Below are 20,213 nucleotides of genomic sequence, written 5' to 3'. Positions count from 1 at the left end.
ACTTTTCATTTGGTAGCTCACTTGACCTGGGAAGGTAAACGTGCTGTGGTATGGATGATGACCTCGGATGCCAAAGTGAGGGATTAGAATATCACAGCTTCCGGTTGTTAGCAAAATTTCCCAATTTTACAAATCAGGCTGGAGAAGGGAACGTGACTTGTCCACACCACATGACCGGTCCGTGAGAGCCTGGTCCAGCGCTCATTTCTTTTGGCCCCCAGACCAGTGACCCTTCCAGCCACCACATTGCCCCCCAGCAGTGTGGCAGAATGCAATTAACTACAGCTGCATGGCATGACCTCAGAGGGGAAAAGTCTCATGTCAGTGACAGAAGCTGCTTTCAATCGTTTCTAAAAACATGACCTCATCCCCCAGTGTATCTTAACAAGGTAGGTCTGTGAGGAATCCCATTCCAGAGAAGGGTCATTGCAGAACTACCAACCCAAGGCCTTGCACTCCGGCAACCTTTTGCCTGGCTTCCTGCTGCGAGTCTTAAATTTCAGCTCACATGTTATTTCTTCAGCAAAGCCTTTCCTATTACCCTAGTAGGTCAGGTCTTCCGTTACTTACTCTGGTAGGATGGTGTTTTTCCTTCACAGCATTTATCAGAGTTAATAATTATGTTTCTGTTTGGTAACAATTAAATTAACATCTGTTACCTGTCCTCCCAGCTACATAATAAATTCCGAGAGGAGAGAGATTGGGTCTACGTAGTTCATGGGTCAGGTCCCAATGTTTTATACATTGCCAAGACACATAATATACATTTGTGGAATGATTGAATGTTCTCTTGTTAGTCATAGAAGTGGATGAAAACAGCCCTTACTTAAACTAATAGGCAGAAGTTACTGTCTTCACTTGTTGACTAAATGGTTAACATTTCTTTCTTCATTGACTTTTTTTCTCTACATTTTTTAATTTTTTTTAATTGGTCATCTCTTATGGATATTCTGATCACAAAAAGACAATAACATCATAGTCTTGGCATAGTTATTAACATTGAAGTCATAACACTTAAGCCAACACTAAAACAATTCCTTAACTACAAGTGTATAGAGTTGGCTTAAAAGGCATACACACTAGATGCCTTATTTTATAGAGAAACTTTATGTTTCATAAGCTATGCTCAGAGATTTATGTAAACATTTCATGGTTTCCCATAAGCCACTCAATTTATTCCTCTAAATAATAAAATGTGGCTAGCTTCTTTCTAAGCTGCTTCAATTTTAAAAATTAATTTGTTCTATGTGAATATACACTTGGCTTTAGAGCCGTGTCGCTGAGTATGTTGTCAGGAACTTTAGAAAATTGTAACATAGAATATTGATGAAGGGTCACCATTACCTGAGCATCTATCAGCTTGAGGTTCTTCCTGAAATATTTATTTTTACTTCCTACTTTTGCTCTCCTCAAGAGCATCTTATTCTTTCAAGGACTGTGATTTGCAGGAAAATTGAAAAGACTTAGAAACCTCAAGTTTGATAGGATTCCATCTCCTGAAAAGCAATCTACTTGAAGATGAAGCTTAATGACTCAGGGAAAAAGCTGATGAAATTCACCAGCCTCTACTCACATAACCAGCATTTTCCTTGTTTAAAAAGATTTTTTTTTTGAAAAGGCATTCTAAGGGTTCCTATCACATGGCTTGAAATTGGATTTTGTATTAAAACTTCCCCAGTCCCAAGGGGCAGGCTAGAAAGCAAAATGAGTGACCGCAAAGATTTACTGTTGAATGGAACTGAATGGGGGAGTAGATGACAGCCCCTAAGGAGCCTGTCATTTAAAGAGCACAGCTCTCCTCGGCGCCCAAGGAAAGCTTGGGGCTCATGTTTCTGCATGTTTCCTACCTCTGCTCAGGACTTGTGTGTGGAACCTAGGAAGCAGGTCTCTGAAACGCCATGCATGCTGGGTCTTTGTCACATGTCCATGAATTGCCCTAGCAATCCTTACCTGTTTTTACTTAGAGAAGGCAGACCTAACTGTTGACAAAATTATGAAGTAGGTGTAAGTTATTCCCTGTGCTTTAGTCTGCTTTTTTTTTGCGGGGGGTGGGGGGGCGGCTGTGATCTCCTGCATGGGTTCATTCTTCTCTGCCCTCCTCTCCCCCTCCCCCCGACACACCAAGGGCTTCATGTTTTGATGCTGCCTGGAGTCCCAATTTGTGAGAAGGAAACGTTATCTTATACCTTATGTCACATCAACGTCTTCCTGATATAACAGCAACCACTATCCTCTATTGTTTAGGCCAGTGGTCGGCAAACTGCGGCTCGTGAGCCACATGCGGCTCTTTGGCCCCTTGAGTGTGGCTCTTCCACAAAATACCACGTGCGCGCCCGCACGTACAGTGCGATTGAAACTTCGTGGCCCATAGGCAGAAGCAGAAAAGAAATCGGTATTTTGTGGAAGAGCCACACTCAAGAGGCCAAAGAGCCGCATGTGGCTCGCGAGCCGCAGTTTGCCGACCACTGGTAGGCATTACCTTCTGTCAGGTACCTTATTTAAGATCTTTTGCTCTCCAGTCTATGCTTGCTAAACATGCCCCCTGCCCTTTGTGACACGTCTACCCAGTTCTGCCCTTTCAGCCCTTTATGCCAGTTTCTCTCAGGGCAAGGTGCCAAGACTGCCTATATCAGAATCAACTGGGGAACTTGTTAAAATTCACATGTTGGGGTTCTTCCTTATAGCTACTGTGTATCTGAGGATCAGGCCCACTTATTTGGGTTTGATGAGCTTCCCAGGTGGTTCTTCCATGAACTGAAGTTGAAGGAAGCATTGCTTTCCACATTTCTTCCTTCCCAAATGTCCTCTCACTCTCTCCAGCTTTTGTCACCCTTCCAGTCCCCCTTTTTATGGGATTTTCCATATTCTTCCTAGTATTGATGGTCACTGGAGGAGCTATCACTTGAGGATTGTAAATTCATGCAATGCAAACTCCATGTGTTAATCATCTTTATAATCCCGTGTTTGGTCTGGTGCTTTGCACATAGAGGCCACTCATTAAATGCTTGATGAATACATGAATGGTTCACTCTCTAGAACTAAACATATAGAGAGGGCTAAACTTCACTCAAAACAAGCAAATTTCTTAAGTGGAAATATCAAACTAGTGTGGAAAATGTTTGTAGGTAGGAAATCTTTTTTGGTGACTCAGATATAAATGCAGGTATGCGACCTCTTTTTTTTTTTTTTTTTTTTTTTCCGGTGTAAAGGTCAGACATCAAAGAAAGGCTGTTCCCTCTGTACAGAGTGGATGGTAAACAAATTATTATCTGAAATGATTATTATTGCCCACCACGAGGCCCTGAAAGATCCACAGAGTACACGAGAGATGCTCCGAGGCCCTGCCTCCGGCGCTCACTACGCTTGGAATCGCTCCGTTGCAGGACTGTAGGCCGAGCGGTCTGATGTTTCTAGGACCCCGGTTGTACTAACCAAGACCCCAGGCGCATTAACCTGGGAGCTATGTGGTCCACTTTGAGTGCATTGAGGTGCACCTATAGTCGCACTGTCTGAAGGCCTGGGAAGCCTCCCCTACGCTGTGATTCTTGAGGAACGGAAGAGGTCTGTCTTCCATAAAGGGGACCCACTCCTTGGCTCTTGTAACCCCCCACTAGAATGTGAGCCTCAATGGGGATATTGTCTTACCCATCTTTGCAACACAGTATCTGGCGCACACGCGTGTCTAAGAAATGCTTGGCAGACCAGACCGTGAATGAATGTGTTGTTTTCCCATTTCTTTGGATAATTTACCAGTTAAAAAAAATGTTTAATGTCATAACCCTAAGACATCTGTGAGCTGCATTGAAATTCTTCAACAAATATTGATTTATTATTTGAGCAAAGTATTAATGTTTTATGCTAAAATTTGATACTCTCCCAGCTCTACTCATTGTCCTCTTTTAGTTTAGTTTTGCTTGCCTGCTGCTAAGAGTTTCTTCTCTCTTTTTTTCTGACCAAGTGGAAAAATCTTGAGATTATTACATGATTTTGGAGTGATTTTAGACCTCAGATTTTAGCTGGTGATCCTCTAAATCAGCGGTTCTCAACCTGTGGGTCGCGACCCCTTTAGGGGTCGAACGACCCTTTCACAGGGGTTGCCTAAGATCATCGGAAAACACATATATAATCACGTATTGTTTTTGTGATTAATCACTATGCTTTAATTATGTTCAATTTGTAACAATGAAATTGGGGGTCACCACAACATGAGGAACTGTATTAAAGGGTCGCAGCATTAGGAAGGTTGAGAACCACTGCTCTAAATGGATCATCTTTTCCTTGCTATGGGGAGCATAGGAGTGCTTACAGACCCTTCCTTGGGGCCTGGGGAGGCAGGAGACTGGCAGGGGAACGTGAAAGGCTCTGACGAGATAGTGCGAACTAGCACACGTCTTCAGGTGGGAGGAAGGCTATTCTGCACTAAGTACCTATGGAGCTCTTTGTTACCACGGAGCAGTAGTTTAACCTACATAGTGAAAACAAACAAACGAGCAAAGGAAAAGGTGCCGCCATCTGGGAAAAATCATCATGGTATAATCCAAAGTGCCTGTCACGTATGTTTGCCTGACTTCAGCCAGTTCACTTTTATGAAAGGTTTATTTTTCTCACTTGTAAAATGGCAATGTAGTGCCTCCTTGCTGTGTTGTCAGAAAGATCAGGGAGAGTGGGTGCAGAGCAACCGGTATGACATCTGGGACAAAGCAAGGGCTCGGTCAATGGTTTTAGTCGTTATTGTCACAGATGCTCCCACTCGGGCCCTTACAGTGTCCTTGGGACTGGAATAATGAATCAGGGGCCATCCCGGCGGGCTTCACATAGAGCTCTCTGAATTCCCTCTGAATTCCTTGTCATTTATTCATTTTTGGAAGATGCTCTTCATTCTCCAGCTTTCTTCCTCCTGCCCATATTTCCATGTCAGTATGCAGGGTTAATATATTTAAAGTTAAATTCTGGACACCCTTTGCCTTTTATGGGCCCTTTGTAATAGAGGTGATTTCTGGTTGATGTTTAACTGGATGTCTTTTCATTGTACTGAAAGGAAAAGAAGATATGCTTTGTTGAGAATGGCCAAAATATTAGGACCCTCTCAACAGAGCGGATGGTCTTGGCATTCCAGAAAAATTCAGCAAGTCAGGGAAGACCCACAGCCCGGTGCTGGGAAATGTCCAGGCCCCAGCCCCTCTCTTTGTGCTGGAGACCAGTTCTCCCATCAGAGGTTCTCTACCCAGGAGCTCAATCACGTTCCTCTTCTCCACCTACCACTGCATTGGCTTTTCAGTATGATACTCATTTTAGTAGTATACTCATTGGCTCATTTTAGGGAACATTTTTAAATGCAGGTGCCGAGGTACACCTCTCAGATCTGATTTGCTATCAGAGAGTCTGTGAATCAGCACACAACCCTATTTGATTGTATTCACTCAGGGCGCTGGTCCTATGCATCTTCTGTCTGCCAGCCTCTGCTCTAGGAACCAGAGCTCCATCAGTGAGCAAAAGAGACAGATCCCTGCCCTATTAGAGAGGGAGAAGCAATAAACAGAACCATTAAGTAAATTGTACAGCATATAAAAATAATGTTCTGTAAAGAAAAACAAAGTAGGGGAAAGGGCCCAGGGATACATCTGACGACTTTCTAATAACCTCTTCATTATCCTAACTCCTAAGCCCATCTTTCCTTTTTGGGCCACGGTGTCTGATCATTACCCCAGTCGCTTCCTTTGATGGTTGTGGTGGGTGTGTTCTGACAAGGGACAGGATCCTGACTCTAGTCTTGTCAGTTCAGGCCGAAGGACTTGAGTCCCTTACATGACCTCTCACCACCTGTCCCCTGAAAGTACCTGTTCCAGTTTATCAGGCAGCAAAGAGGAAACTCTCATTGGGAAAGAAAAGGTAATGGAGAGAGACTGTGGAAACCGAGCGCCTTCCTGAGTGTGGTCAAGCCTGAATGCCGGAGGCTGGGGGCCAGGAGAGTAATTTGCAGCCTCGATGAATAGTCAGATAAGGAAAGTCACGCTCTGGCATCATCTCGTTGTGTAGAAGCGTTTGGAAGCGCTTTTCTCAGTAGTGCATAGAAATTGTGGTTGCTTCAATGCTGCCTGAGAACAGATTAATTACTTAGTGTTGAGGCTCTCCATCAACAAGCATTACATAGAAGGGAGTTCCAGGCCCCGAGACAAGGAGTTCCTTGGAATGACCCCAGCTGCCAATCAACAGAATGAGATTAGGCCGCCTCATGCACTGGACTAGTGGGCGCGCTGAAGGTATCCTTGTCTCTGAGTCAGGTTTTCCTGGGTAAGCAAAAGGGGGACAGCTCTTCCCATGAACCTCCTGCGCTGCTGCAGCACTAATCCTCGGGCCTGTGCTGTGGGTTCCCTTCCTCAGGCTTCGTTCACACAGGCAGTCTGATGCGGGCAGGTGCGTGCTTCCATGCCTGCGACCTCTCCCTTCAGCGGAGGTTAGTGAGTTTACTCAGGTGGGTATCTCTTCACCGTCCTTTGCCAGTTCCATTTCTGGAATCTGTAGATGCCCAGGGTGTTTGATTTGCTTTAAAATAAATAGTGAGCAGAAGATAATTTGGGTATTCCTGATCCTGCACTGCAGACTCATGTGGATGATGTAATGGGTATTCCTAGGGGAGAACTGGCCATGAGTGCAATAATTCATCTGAAACTACCCGTAAAACCAGCCAACCCTTGTTATAGGATTCGGTGGATTAGATCAGGGCTAGAGAACTGACCAACTCATCCACCGCTTCTATTTCCTGCTTAATTTTCTTGTCAATGGAGATTTGAGGGGAAAATCAGGAGGGTCAAGTAGAACTGCTTGAATTTGATGTCAGAGGAAAGACCCTGAAAGATGGGAGACGTAAGAAGAAAGAAGGAACAATCATTTAAATAACACCTATCCCACTTCCTGCAAGCATTTGGAGTTGGCATTAATTTAATAAAGAATAAAGCTAAAGTCCAGAAAGTCCATTGACAATAAGTGATATCAGTGATTTGTGTGCACTGATTTCACAAATACTAACAGTTTTCTAATGTAATTGCAGTGTTTTTGAGTTAACCTTAGAAGCCCTCTTCCTTTTTCTCTGTTGGTGGTGATGGATTTTCACTGCTTCATCCACCCTTGCACATCTGGTACCCTTTTGGCTAAGAACATACTATGAGATGTGAGTTGGGGCAGGGCTTTTTCTTGGCTGACTTAAGAGGTTGCCCGAGAGTGCAAGCAGGAAGAGGTTGCCAGGTAATTGCTGAAAGGCCGGGGAGTGGAGAGTGAAGGGCAGCTGTCTCTAGGAACATGCCAGCCCACAGGTCACATCTCAGCTCTTGATGCGTGCCTGTTTGAGTCTCTAATCCATGAGATAAAAGCCAGGCTGTTGGAAACCTTCCATGGGACTTTTGCCACCGAGGCCCTCCTACCCTGCAGGGAAACCAAGAGGTTTTTCCAATGGGCTCGTCCAAGCCCAGGTTTAATAGTTCTCCAAGATGACTTCACACACTATCAGGAATGATATAATGGAGCAGTTAATTACATCATCTCAGAGACAGACCAGGGTTTGAATCTCAGTTCAAGAGTTTACTTTCTGCGTTGGAGGCCAGAATGGCAGCAAGTGTTAGACCCATGGGGTCAGACCAGACCTGGGTTCAGCAATCTCAGTACCTGAGTTCTGGCTAAGAAAGAATTCAGAGCCAAGACTCAAAATATAAGCAAAAACTTAATAAGAAAGTCACAAAGTTAGAAGAAGTGAGCTGTAGAGGAAATGGGCTCAGGAGACAAGTTACAGAGACAAAAGAAGGGCTCTTGAAGCTTGGGAAACAAAGAAAAAGGTAAAGCACCTGGAAAGGCTGGCTCCTCCAAGAGGAACAGCTCGCTGGGTCCTCTGTCCTAAGGGCTTTTAAGGGTGGAATTGTCAGGGGAGATCCCATGGAAGGATCTCAATAGAATATTCATCATCTTTCCAGGTGGATCTTTTCAGAGTCCTGGTCTCCATGACTGGATGGCACCAGGCAGGGGGTAATTAGTCAATGCAGCTGGCCCTGTGGTCCGCCCTGGCATCACTTCCCTGGTTTTGCTACTTTTCTGGGCCTGGAGCTGAAACCCAACCAAGGCCTAGATGTATATGACGTGGGTCAGAACCTCATTGTCCTGGGGCTTCATGCTTAAGGGCTATTCCCCACCCCCATTATCTTTCCCCCTCTAGGGGTAGCCAACCCACATGACTAGCAACATGCCATGGGAGGAAAGGTCAGGGGAGGGCCCGAACCATCTGACCAGAGCTATGAAAGGTCAAGGGGTCTAAATCGCCTGACCAGCTAGGGGAGGAAAAGTTACCCTGGGGGCAAGGTCCTTGTTTTCCCAGTTTTGCTTGATGCCAGGCACACAGGACTTTCCTTCTTGGTGACCTTCTGTTCCTGGCCTATCTTCCTTTCTTTGCTCATGTCTGTCTAACTGCCTACCACATCTATATGACATTTAACAAGTACCTGTCTGAGCCTCAGTTCTCCCACCTCCAAAATGGGCCAATGGAGCTGTGTTGTGCCTAAACTGCTGGGTGAATGTAGAGCCATGGTGGCTCTACATAGGTGATTGTTTGGGAGCTGTGCACTGTGCAACCACAGGAGGTGCTATAACGGAAGTGGCATCAGTAGGAGTTGTGTAACACAGCAATGCTGGTTCTTGTTAGTGTCAGGCATAATGATACATGTAAAGAATTCAGCGTGGTGTCTGGGATCATGTTTAAGAATGGGACCTAGTGTTATTCTTTCAGGCACTTGGCTATCATTTGCTGTTGTGCTATTTTGAAACTTGCTTCTAAGAAGGAAAATAGTATGGGGCACAGAAAACACAACATTCAAAGACCTAGCAGCAAGAAAGTATTTTCATGTTCAGCAAATGATACTTTCCATATTCTAGAACTCAGAGGCTACATCCGACCTAAACGATCTGAACAGCCTATTGAAGGGCTTGGGTTTGTCTTCAGGGCAATAGGCAAGCAATGAAGAGCTTTAAGGGCAGCGAGAGAGTCAGACCTGCATGTTAGGAAGTTCATTTTGGCTGAAATGGGAAGAATGTGATGATGAGATTTGGCGGCAGTTTGAAGGCAGTGGTTAACCATGGTCTCAGAGGCAGGCCCAGGTGTGAATCTCTGTTCGGTGTTTATTCCCTCTCTTCTGTATCACTCTCTGAGCAGGTGCTCACCCTTCCTGATCCTTACAGGCTCCCAGTACACGTTGCTTGCAAATCTTCCAAAAGGGTCACTGCCAGACTGTCTTTCTCCTTTTTAAACTTGAGATATCTACTGTATCATTTTTATACCTGCCAGGCATTGGGATCATTTATGAAACAGATTTTTTTTATAATGGTCAAAAGCTGGTCTTTTTGTTTCCACCTTTGTCTCTATAGTCTTTCTCCATGAACAGCAGAGAGAACCTTTTTAAAAGGAAAGTCAGCTCATATTATACTTGTGATCAGAACCTCCCTGTGATTCCCATCTTCCTCACAGTCAAAGTCAGCCCCTTACAGTGGCCTCAGTGCCCCTAATGGTCCATCCCCACTGAGCTCCCATCCCTGAGCCCTGAGCCCTGAGCCCTTGGCTCATCGCCCTCTCGTCACACTGGTTTCTCTGTGGTTCCTTACACTATGTGAAGCACAGTTCCATTCATCAGGGTCTTGGCACTTACCTGGAATTCTCTTCTTGCAGATATGCATCCACAAGGCTTGGTCCCTTGCTTCCTTCAGGAATTTGCTCAAATGCCCCCTTATCAGAAAGACTTTCTTCACCATCCAGTATAAGTCATTCATGCCATATGTGTGTACACACACACACTCCTCTCCCTTTATATTCTCCTCACTCCACTACAGCATTTTCCCCACCTGACATTTGCATTTATTTGTTTGTTTCCTTCCACTGGACTGTAAGGTCTGTGAAGACAGATACTTTTTTTTTTTTAATTCATTGACCAATTCTTGGGACCTAGAAGAAAATCTAGCAGGTCATTCTGAAATACTTGTTAGGTGGCATAGATAAATATTTGCGGAATAAAATGGCTATGTAAGGGAGTTAGAACTAAACCTTATACAACTGTTGGAGCTGGTTCAATGTCACCTTGTTTTAAGAGATCCTACAACCCACTCAAGCCCTATCATGTCTGAACAAGCAGTCACAGTGACCATGAACTTTTGCATATTCTGAACATATGCTTCTATTTTTCTGCCTTTTACTTAGAAGAATTCTACCACCACAACCCTCTGTTGTGTCTTCTTTAGTGTGGAAAGATGTCAGAGTTTCTCCCGCTACAGTGATGAGCTATGGGGGCTTTAAATGATGGCAGGTGGGCTCTCTGAAGGTCTGCAAGGATGTGCTGGACCCTGGGGCAGTTTCAAGTGTAAGCTATCAGCAGCTAACTAGCAGGGGCCAGAAAAGGCAGGTGAATGTGTGTGTGTGTGTGTGTGTGTGTGTGTGTGTGTGTGTGTGTGTGTTGGGGGGGGGGGCGCGGGGGTGGAACTCGGATAGCCTGAGGCCATGAAAGGCTCTAATCCGGCTCCACTTCGAACTTTTTATTAGGCCACAAGGCTGTGTTCTGACTCAGGACCCCTTCCTGTCACCACTTTGCCTGCTGTCATAACTGACCTTCTAGACCAGGGGTCCTCAAACTACGGCCCGTGGGACACATTCAAATACAAATATTGTATTTGTTCCCATTTTGTTTTTCTACTTCAAAATAAGATATGTGCAGTGTGCATAGGAATTTGTTCATAGTTTTTTTTTAAACTATAGTCCGGCCCTCCAACGGTCTGAGGGACAGTGAACTGGCCCCCTGTTTAAAAAGTTTGAGGACCCCTGTTCTAGACCAAAGTTACCCTGACTTGGAGCAGACCCTCCTCTATCCCACTGAGCCCTGGAGGCAGAGGTGATGTAAGGTCCAAGCTGTGTTGTGCCTAAACTGCTGGGTGAATGTAGAGCCATGGTGGCTCAGTCCACCACTTTGCTTTGCTTTCCAAGTTCTGTGCTGCTCAGTGACTCTGTTGCCATAACCCTAATTGCCTGCAGCCCTTCATCATATGTCACTTTGTGGTCACTGTCATCCTGCCACATGAGCTCATTTAGATGGAATTATCACTCCTGTACTTTTTGGTCACTTGAACCCTCTATAGAACTAAGATGTGTTTTAGAAGGATCGTGGAAAGTATGACATCAACACCGAGAAGGAACACTTTATGGCTGGTAACGCTGATTTCACAGCCTGCCAGGCTAGAGTCTTACACACACCACCAATCTTGGGCCTGCTTGTCTCCCTTTCCTGTTGCGGACAGCCTGCGGAGGAGCTAGCCAGGTCCGTATGCAGATGTGAGGAGTTGTGCTTGTAGAACCCGCTGGCCAGCTGCTAATGCATCAGGAGACCTGGGCTTGCTGCAAATTAGGAGGAAATGTGCTCTCATCAAACATGCTTTTAAAAACTGTACTCAATGTGTGGAAATATTGCATTACAGCAGAATTTTCCCCCTCAAGTACGAATAACACAGAGCTTTGATGCAGGCAAGCGTGAGGATGTCTCTGTGTTTCCAAGTGGGAGGTGTACTCCAGAGTTTAAGATGATCACCAGGCCCTGTTTGGTTGGATTTTTAAAGTCCGAACTTCAAACCATCATTTTTTTTGGCTTTTTCTTAGAGTTATTTAGGTTTATAAAATTAGCAAAATCTTTTAAAGCAGTTTCTACCCCCACTTTACAAAGGATTGGAAAAACATCAAATAATATTAATGGAAGGAGAGATGACTTAAGAGGTAACATTCCTGACCCTAATCTCCTCATCCATGACACCTCAGGACCTCCACTAAAGCATCAATCTTAATAAGGTGATTTTGGCAATGAGACATTTTCTGGAAAGTGATTGTACTAACCAAAATTTAAAAGAACATGTGCTTTAGCAACAAGGAGAAAATTATTTAATGCTTAAAAAGTTTTTGGTGTTTTTTCTAATTGGCTGTTAGCATGCATAAATATGCATACAGCAATGCAAGGCTATAATCGAACTGTTCTTTTCCATTAAGACAACTGTGAACATTGTTCAGTGAATGAGGACTGCATGTAGAAAATCCACAAGCAGAGACAGTGAGTTGTAGACTTTACTTAATCCCCGATGGGTTCTTAGAATAATGATTCACCATAGATGGTGGGATGGTAAGGTATGAGCAAATCATTGGTAAGATTAATAAAAATAAGTAACTAGTCATGCTTTGGATCTGGCTCTAACGATGTGATTCGTTTTCCTACCCAACCCCCATCTTATTTCTACCAGTAGGTTGGGACAGCTGGAAGTCAGCCGTTGTACAACATGCTGCGAGTAAGTCTCTCACCCACCTTTTCGCTGGGATGTCATCTGTTAGTCATCGTGGCTGTCTTATTTTCCCATGTGGACCATATAAGTGCCGAGACAGAAATGGAAGAAGAAGTCAATAAAACTAACCAGTGCACTGGCTCATATTACTGTAAGAAAGGGGTGATTTTACCCATTTGGGAGCCCCAAGACCCTTCCTTTGGGGACAAAATTGCTAGAGCGACTGTGTATTTTGTGGCCATGGTCTACATGTTTCTCGGAGTCTCTATCATTGCCGACCGGTTCATGTCCTCTATAGAAGTCATCACGTCTCAAGAAAAGGAAATAACCATCAAGAAGCCAAATGGAGAGACCACAAAGACAACGGTGAGGATCTGGAACGAGACGGTTTCCAACCTGACCTTGATGGCCCTGGGGTCTTCTGCCCCAGAGATTCTCCTTTCAGTCATTGAAGTGTGCGGCCATAACTTCACCGCGGGAGACCTGGGTCCCAGCACCATCGTGGGAAGTGCTGCATTCAACATGTTCATCATCATCGCACTCTGTGTTTACGTGGTCCCAGATGGAGAGACGAGGAAGATTAAGCACCTGCGTGTGTTCTTCGTGACGGCAGCCTGGAGCATCTTTGCCTATACCTGGCTTTACATCATTCTGTCCGTCATCTCTCCAGGGGTGGTGGAGGTCTGGGAAGGTTTGCTTACTTTCTTCTTCTTCCCCATCTGCGTGGTGTTTGCTTGGGTAGCAGATAGGAGGCTTCTGTTCTACAAGTATGTCTACAAGCGGTATCGGGCTGGCAAGCAGAGGGGAATGATTATTGAACACGAAGGAGACAGGCCATCCTCCAAGACTGAAATTGAAATGGATGGGAAAGTGGTCAATTCCCATGTTGACAACTTCTTAGATGGGGCTCTGGTTCTGGAGGTTGATGAGAGGGACCAGGACGACGAAGAGGCTAGGCGAGAAATGGCGAGGATTCTGAAGGAGCTCAAGCAGAAGCATCCAGATAAAGAAATAGAGCAATTAATAGAATTAGCAAACTACCAAGTCCTAAGTCAGCAGCAAAAAAGCCGAGCCTTTTACCGTATTCAGGCTACTCGCCTCATGACTGGGGCGGGCAACATTTTGAAGAGGCACGCAGCGGACCAAGCAAGGAAGGCTGTCAGCATGCACGAGGTCAACACGGAAGTGGCTGAAACGGACCCTGTCAGTAAGATCTTCTTTGAGCAAGGGACATACCAGTGTCTGGAGAACTGCGGCACCGTGGCCCTGACCATTATCCGCAGAGGTGGCGATCTGACCAACACTGTGTTTGTTGACTTCCGAACCGAGGATGGCACAGCCAACGCGGGGTCTGATTACGAATTCACTGAAGGGACTGTGGTCTTTAAGCCGGGCGAGACCCAGAAGGAGATCAGAGTTGGCATCATCGATGATGACATCTTTGAGGAGGATGAGAATTTCCTCGTGCATCTCAGCAATGTCAAAGTGTCTTCGGAAGCTTCAGAAGATGGCATACTGGAAGCCAATCACATTTCTACACTCGCGTGCCTTGGCTCTCCCTCTACGGCCACCGTGACTATCTTTGATGATGACCATGCGGGCATCTTTACTTTTGAGGAGCCCGTGACTCACGTGAGTGAGAGCGTTGGCATCATGGAGGTGAAAGTGTTGAGAACATCTGGAGCTCGAGGAAATGTCATCGTCCCCTATAAAACCATCGAAGGGACCGCCAGAGGTGGAGGAGAAGACTTTGAGGACACCTGTGGAGAGCTCGAATTCCAGAACGATGAAATTGTGTAAGTCCCTTTTTATATATATACATGTGTGTTGAGTGTGTTTGTGGATGTGAGAATGTGTGCATGTCCTTTTAAATTAAATGGCATACAAGGAATGGAATGGTTACTATACCAGACCACTTTCAAATCTCAACCCTCCCTCGCATACCATCAATATACTCTGTACACAGAGATCTTAATTTGATTTGATTTTTACTTTTGCACTTTTAGATATTTTAAGTACAACATAGGTCATGATAAAATAAGTCTTGTGACACAGTTTATCAAAGCACTTATGATGGGTTGAAAATTTGTGTTGTTTTGAATCACATAATATACACACAGTAAGGGAATATTTAAATCATCACACCAGGTCCCTAACTTCACTGCTGAGTACTAATTGGGAAAATCCAAAGAACAGATACCTCTGAAAAGAATTTCCTGGCTACCAGGGCTGTCTGGAACAATTTATGCTGCTTTTACCTGACACTGTGGTTTTGTGACAATGTAACATAATGTTTTGCTTAAATGTTAAGACTTAATTATAACTTAATGACCAACCCTGCTTTTTCAGTTTTATCCCAACGTGGAAAAAGTCATATAGCTCTTATTTCATTCCAGTCTCATTTTATTTTGCGTGATGCAACAAACCCTTTACCCTACTGATGTAGTGATAGGGAGAGAAATCCGTTTCTATCCTAGCATCCTAATTGACAGGGCGCAGGTCAGAGAAGTGGACAACAATTTATTCTTCCTTTTGCCACGTTACAGTGACACTTGCCAACACTGTAACATGTCGTGCCTGGCTGTGTCCTGAATTTTCCATTGACAGTTGCTATTTAGAGAGCTATCCCTCCTTCCTTGCCTAGGAGGGGGCATCACACTCATCAAAAGCAAACCAGGAAGTCTGACTCAACGAGCAACGTCCAAACTGGAAAGAAGGAAGAAAGGAAACTGTGTAAAATAGATTCGATGCAACAAAGGACAATAATAGGAATTATTATGTTGGTTGAGTCATTGCCAACTTAGAAATTTCTGGAAAAAAAATAATAAAATAGTTCGTTCTATAAATCAAGCATGTCAAATTTGCGGCCCACGGGCCACATGTGGCTCACAACGAATATTTTTGCGGCCCAGCCAATATAATGGTGTGAGCAGTTATTTACAAGTATGAAAGGAAATAAGTCTCCTGTCAGATCCAGAATTACTGACATTCACCTTGGGTCAGTTTTGAAAGTAATCACTGCGAACAAGATTTCCCCCGAGGTAGGAAAGATAGTAGCAGAGAAGAGATGCCAAGTGTCAGGAAGAAAACATTAATTTTATCATTGCTCTTGTACTTTTTTTAATACTATACTTTTCGAAATAAACCTACGTTTCTATGAAAATTGAAGCTTTTGTTTTTTTTGTGGCCCACATAAACTTAAACCTTGTTTATTTGGCCCATGTTAGCCTTTGAGTTTGACATGCTTGCTATAAATGGTTAACTCTTGTGTAAAGGGCGTATATATGTCAAATGGCAAGTACATTCTTTCCAAGTTGAAACTTCTGCTGTAAGTGTAGAGAAAACAAACATAGAAGTGGGGGGCAGGGGGAGAGAGGTGGGCAGAAGGAGCAGATATGTTTGAGTCTTCCAATGTCTTTGACACTGTATTATAGACATGAACAATTACTGGTATCTCAATGAAATCAAGCAAAACAGAGATTATAATATCTATCTTTGGATGTGTGTGAGGGGATAGCTTTTGATGACTATCTGTTTTATGTTGGTTCTTATAATGTTAATGTTTCACTTAGTAAGATGTATTTTGTTAGGACAGATGTTTCATTAAAAGATAATAAGTAGTGTAGTACCAAATGAATAGCCTGCATACCCAAGAAGGATTTTCCCAAAGGCCTCGTGTGGAATGTGATCCTGCCCTGGTTAGCATACAAGCTCTATTCCTTTGCTAGGAATTCTTTCTCATTATATTTTCTAATCATTTCAGTTATTGAATCCTCTTGTAATAGATAGCACTTGTAGGCCACGTAAAAGTGCATTGCTTATTATTAAAGGAGTATTGCATGTTACTAAATGAACTCACAAGGGTAGCCCTTAAATATGTCCAAATTGGTATTTTGTTTATTCATTTTACTTAGGATGTTTTCTCATGAAAAATTGGTCTTGCTTTCTCTTAATAATGGCTCTGTACTTGTTTAATTTGAGAGGCTTTTCCTATCTACTGTGCTATCCAGGACTTTTACCAAACCATAAATAAATAACCTTCTTCTGTGCACAGTGTAGAATCAGAAGGGGACGGGGGCGGGGAGAGACTGAGTGATTGATGGAATAATTTTCTATTCTGCCAGCTCCATGTAAAAACACTCACCCTATGCCATTAGATTGATTGAATTCTTGCGAAGGAGGGAGTATTGCCAAACTCCAGCTTTAGAAATTTATATATCTTGTGAAAAGTAGTAAGAATTGGAATTATCAGTATGGCATCTCTGTATACATGTTCTTAGGACTATTCTAGACCAATCGCCAGTTCCTAGTTTTAAAATCTCTTGCTGAATTTTATTCGCTAAGTGGAAATATGAAGTTTTAGAAATGGCAAAACATTTTTATTTATAAGTGGAATAAAATTACATCCCTACATATTTTTCTTTTTCTAGAATTTTTATTTTTACCTTATAGAGTTTTATGACTGATGAGTAACTTGGTAGATGCTTAATAGGTCTGTTGTTTAAATCAATTTGTTTGGATGACCAAGACTTAGCCTTAAAATAGGCACGAAGGGTTCAAACAGAATGTTTCTAGAAAAAACATAATACGATCAATGGTCCCTCATTGTATACTTTTTATGGATCTTTTATTTCTGGTAGTTGCTTCCAATGTCAGGTCCACACAGTCAAATCCAAATGAGAGAGTTTTGTCCTCATACAGTGAAATTGAACTATAAAGAATCACAGTTTATCTTTAAGAATGAATTCTTATCTCCTCCAATTAATTACACAGTTAATCTCAAAAGATTACTTTCTTAAAAACCTACAATGCATAAATGGGACTGTTGACACCACTCAGTTTCATTAAATACTTCAAAAAATTTTTGTTTGTTTGTTTAATGCTATGCACAAAGCCAGAACTTAAGATTCTTTCCAGAGTACCATAGCGTGATTCCTGGAAATGCCTGGATTTAAAGGCTATCTAATTTTAAGAAGCCATTAACCAAGACAGAAATAGGATCCAGTCTAATCAGGGATGGAGATAAAGAGGCAGTCAGCTTTATTGAATCTTGAGTTTTGGGAACAAAATAGATTCCTAATCTTTGATCTTATTTTTAGTACAGAAATCATTTAAATTTATAAGTATGTCTATGCCTATTAATTTGTATTTTTATATAAATGAGTTGAATTATTTCAATCTGATCTTCTTAAGATCAAAGTCTATATTTGAGAAAAATACTGATAAGTGATAAGTGGTGCCTGTGGTCTCTAATAAAATGTATTCTTGGCAAAACATTTTAAAATTATAATGGAAAAACCCATTAAATAGATATAATTAGCAGCACATGCAGTTGTATAAACTCAAGCAATGACAAATGCTAAACCCATGCCAGCTAATCTTGACTTTCAACAGGGAATTCTGTCTAATGTTAACAGCTAATAAAAAAATAAACGAAGAATATGCTAATTTGATTTTGTGGTTTGGTAGGTGATACCCACAAAGTTGGCATGCTACTATGGTTGTTTTTTAATGATGCTGTTTCAGTGGTAATGATAATTATAAAATGTTGCTTGGTCTTCCAATATCTAACTTAGCTTCACTATTGCAGAAAATGTTAAGGTTAATTAATTAATATAGAGACAAGTCAAATTTAATTACAGTACTTTAGCTATATAGCTCAGCATTAATATCATATTTGGAAGACAACTCAAAAAGATCATCAGCATTTAATATTATATATTTTAAATGTAGAGTTAAAAAAACAAAGTATGTAGGTTGGAAAATTTATATAATATATTGTTTAGCAAATCAGTTTACTGGGCATTTCAGACACAGCATATTCATTGTGCAATGGCTCTGTCCCAAATTAAGTTTGTTTTAACAGCTATTACATTTTCAAGTATGATTATAACTTCATTAACTAGGAAATACAATACATAGGACAACAAATATAGCTACTTGACACTAAACATTTATATGGGGGGGGGGAGATAGAATGAAGTAAAATTTTATTATTATATAGATTTTATGAAATTATTATATTCCAGGGAAAATAAATATTTTGCTTTTGCTGTTTATATTACCAGTATCCTTTTGCTTTATAGAATTTGAAGGAATAAATGCCTCACTAGAGGAGAGAGTAATTCAATTCTGAGAGTAGCCAAATATGTAATACAAAAAGGCAGCCAGCTGTAAAAAAAAAAAATAAATAAATAAAAGAAATAAAAATATTAAGAAAATTTGAAGTGATCAGAAGAATAATTATGTGTGTTTGGGGAATCCGAGATGATGAAAATTACTAGAGAAAGTAACATTAGGTAAGAAAGGCTGTTAGCACATATTATCTTGAGTCTAACATAGTGAATATTTACTTTATGGAAGAAGAATTTAATCAACTGCATTTAGCCTAGGAAAACTTAACCTACTTAACTAAACTAAAAAATAAATATTTTACATTGACATAAATCTTTATTGGGTAATATGCTAATTAAGAAATTTACATGGAATAATTCTAGGATTTTAATGGATTTTTTGGATTATCTTTTCAGACTGAAATATGGCTTCTTAGAACCAAACCACATGTAGTATTACCTGCAAATCTAAATTATAACTACAAGAAATGTTTTTATAGATGCATGTGCTTTCATGAATGACAGGGTGAAAGTAAAAAACACACACACACATTTATGACTTTGAATTCACTACTGCCAGAAGCCTTAAGTGATTTTGTGCATAAGGGTTGTTTACCATGGCAACCGGATTGCCATGCTTGCTCTTGTAATCTCATTTCCCACTGCTAATTAGAGTGTGGGCTTATAATAGAGTTATGTAAAGAAATTTCATCTTAGCAAATGAGGAGGCCTCATAGTTTAGACACACTGAACTGTTTAAATTATGGACTCTTTCCTGAGTCATCATTCAAAGCCATTATATAGGGGGCTAAATACTTCCCTGGCTCAAGGCTGGAGAAGAATATGTCAGTAGACCTGCACATACTTAATAAGCTCTGATTTGTGCCCAACGCTGGACAAATCATTACGCAGGAAACAGAAAAATATACTTCTTATACTATAAAGTGGGAGATGAGGACGCTCATATTTTGGTAAGTACAAACATCATTATGAAGACACGATGTAAGCTGTAGGAGAAGTTCTAATTTTGGACAAAAATATCTGCATTTACTTTTGAAGGATAGAAGGTGTACTTGGAGAGAAAATGTAATGTGCATCTCAAGGTGGAGCCTTATCGTGGTAAACCTGAGAGTATGGACAATTTCACTAAACAGACAGGATTGTTACCAAACGTAATGAAAGATTCAGTGAACATTTGTCTTCTTTAATGGGACTTTAAATCATTATGAGGGCATTTAAATTTATCTGAGTATATATCCCTTAAAGCAGTCCGGGAAGGACAAATACTGCATGATTCTACGTATATGAAGTATCTAAAGCAGTCATTCATAGCAGCAGGGAGAAGTGTGGTTGCCAGGAGCCAAGGGAGGGGAAAAGGGAGTTACTGATTGACAGGTATAACGTTTCAGTAATGCAAAACAAACAAGTGCCAAGGATCTGCTGTCTGGCATTGTGCTCGTAGTTAGCAATATTGTATTGTACACTTAAACATCTGTTAAGAGGGCAGATTTCATGTTAAGTGTTTTTACTACCATAATATAAAAATTTTAAAAATAAATCATGTAACTGATCTACTTGAAAAAAAGTAAGCTTGGGTGCTTGCCCTTCTATACCACATTGCCTCTCGCCATTTCTAAAGAAAATATTCTAGATTTCTAGTAAAATATCAGTACTTTGTTTTGCGCTTTGAGAATTGGTCCTTAGTCTCAAGGCATGGTTTTGACTGACTTCAGTCCTGTGGCCGCTTGAGCAGCCCTTAGCCCA

General features: G+C 41.9%; 1 protein-coding gene across 17 annotated transcripts in view; it reads left to right on the top strand.

Annotated features, from left to right (window-relative positions):
- The window catches only part of SLC8A1 (solute carrier family 8 member A1), a 356,279-nt gene that overhangs the window by 56,603 nt on the left and 279,463 nt on the right, over positions 1–20,213 (top strand). For 9 of the 17 annotated variants that reach the window (XM_070429080.1, XM_070429078.1, XM_070429081.1 and 6 more), the window contains one exon: positions 12,298–14,132. In XM_070429080.1, coding sequence (XP_070285181.1) covers positions 12,334–14,132 — 1,799 coding nt within the window. In that variant the 5' untranslated portion in view covers positions 12,298–12,333. The remainder of the gene's footprint in view (positions 1–12,297; positions 14,133–20,213) is intronic. The other 8 variants (XM_070429079.1, XM_070429093.1, XM_070429089.1 and 5 more) reach the window with 1 other exon arrangement.

This window comes from Myotis yumanensis, unplaced genomic scaffold, assembly GCF_028538775.1.
Source record: "Myotis yumanensis isolate MYYU_CA2020_CCGP unplaced genomic scaffold, mMyoYum1.0.hap1 SCAF_11, whole genome shotgun sequence".
Taxonomy (NCBI): domain Eukaryota; kingdom Metazoa; phylum Chordata; class Mammalia; order Chiroptera; family Vespertilionidae; genus Myotis; species Myotis yumanensis.
This window is presented reverse-complemented; position numbering and strand designations above follow the sequence as displayed.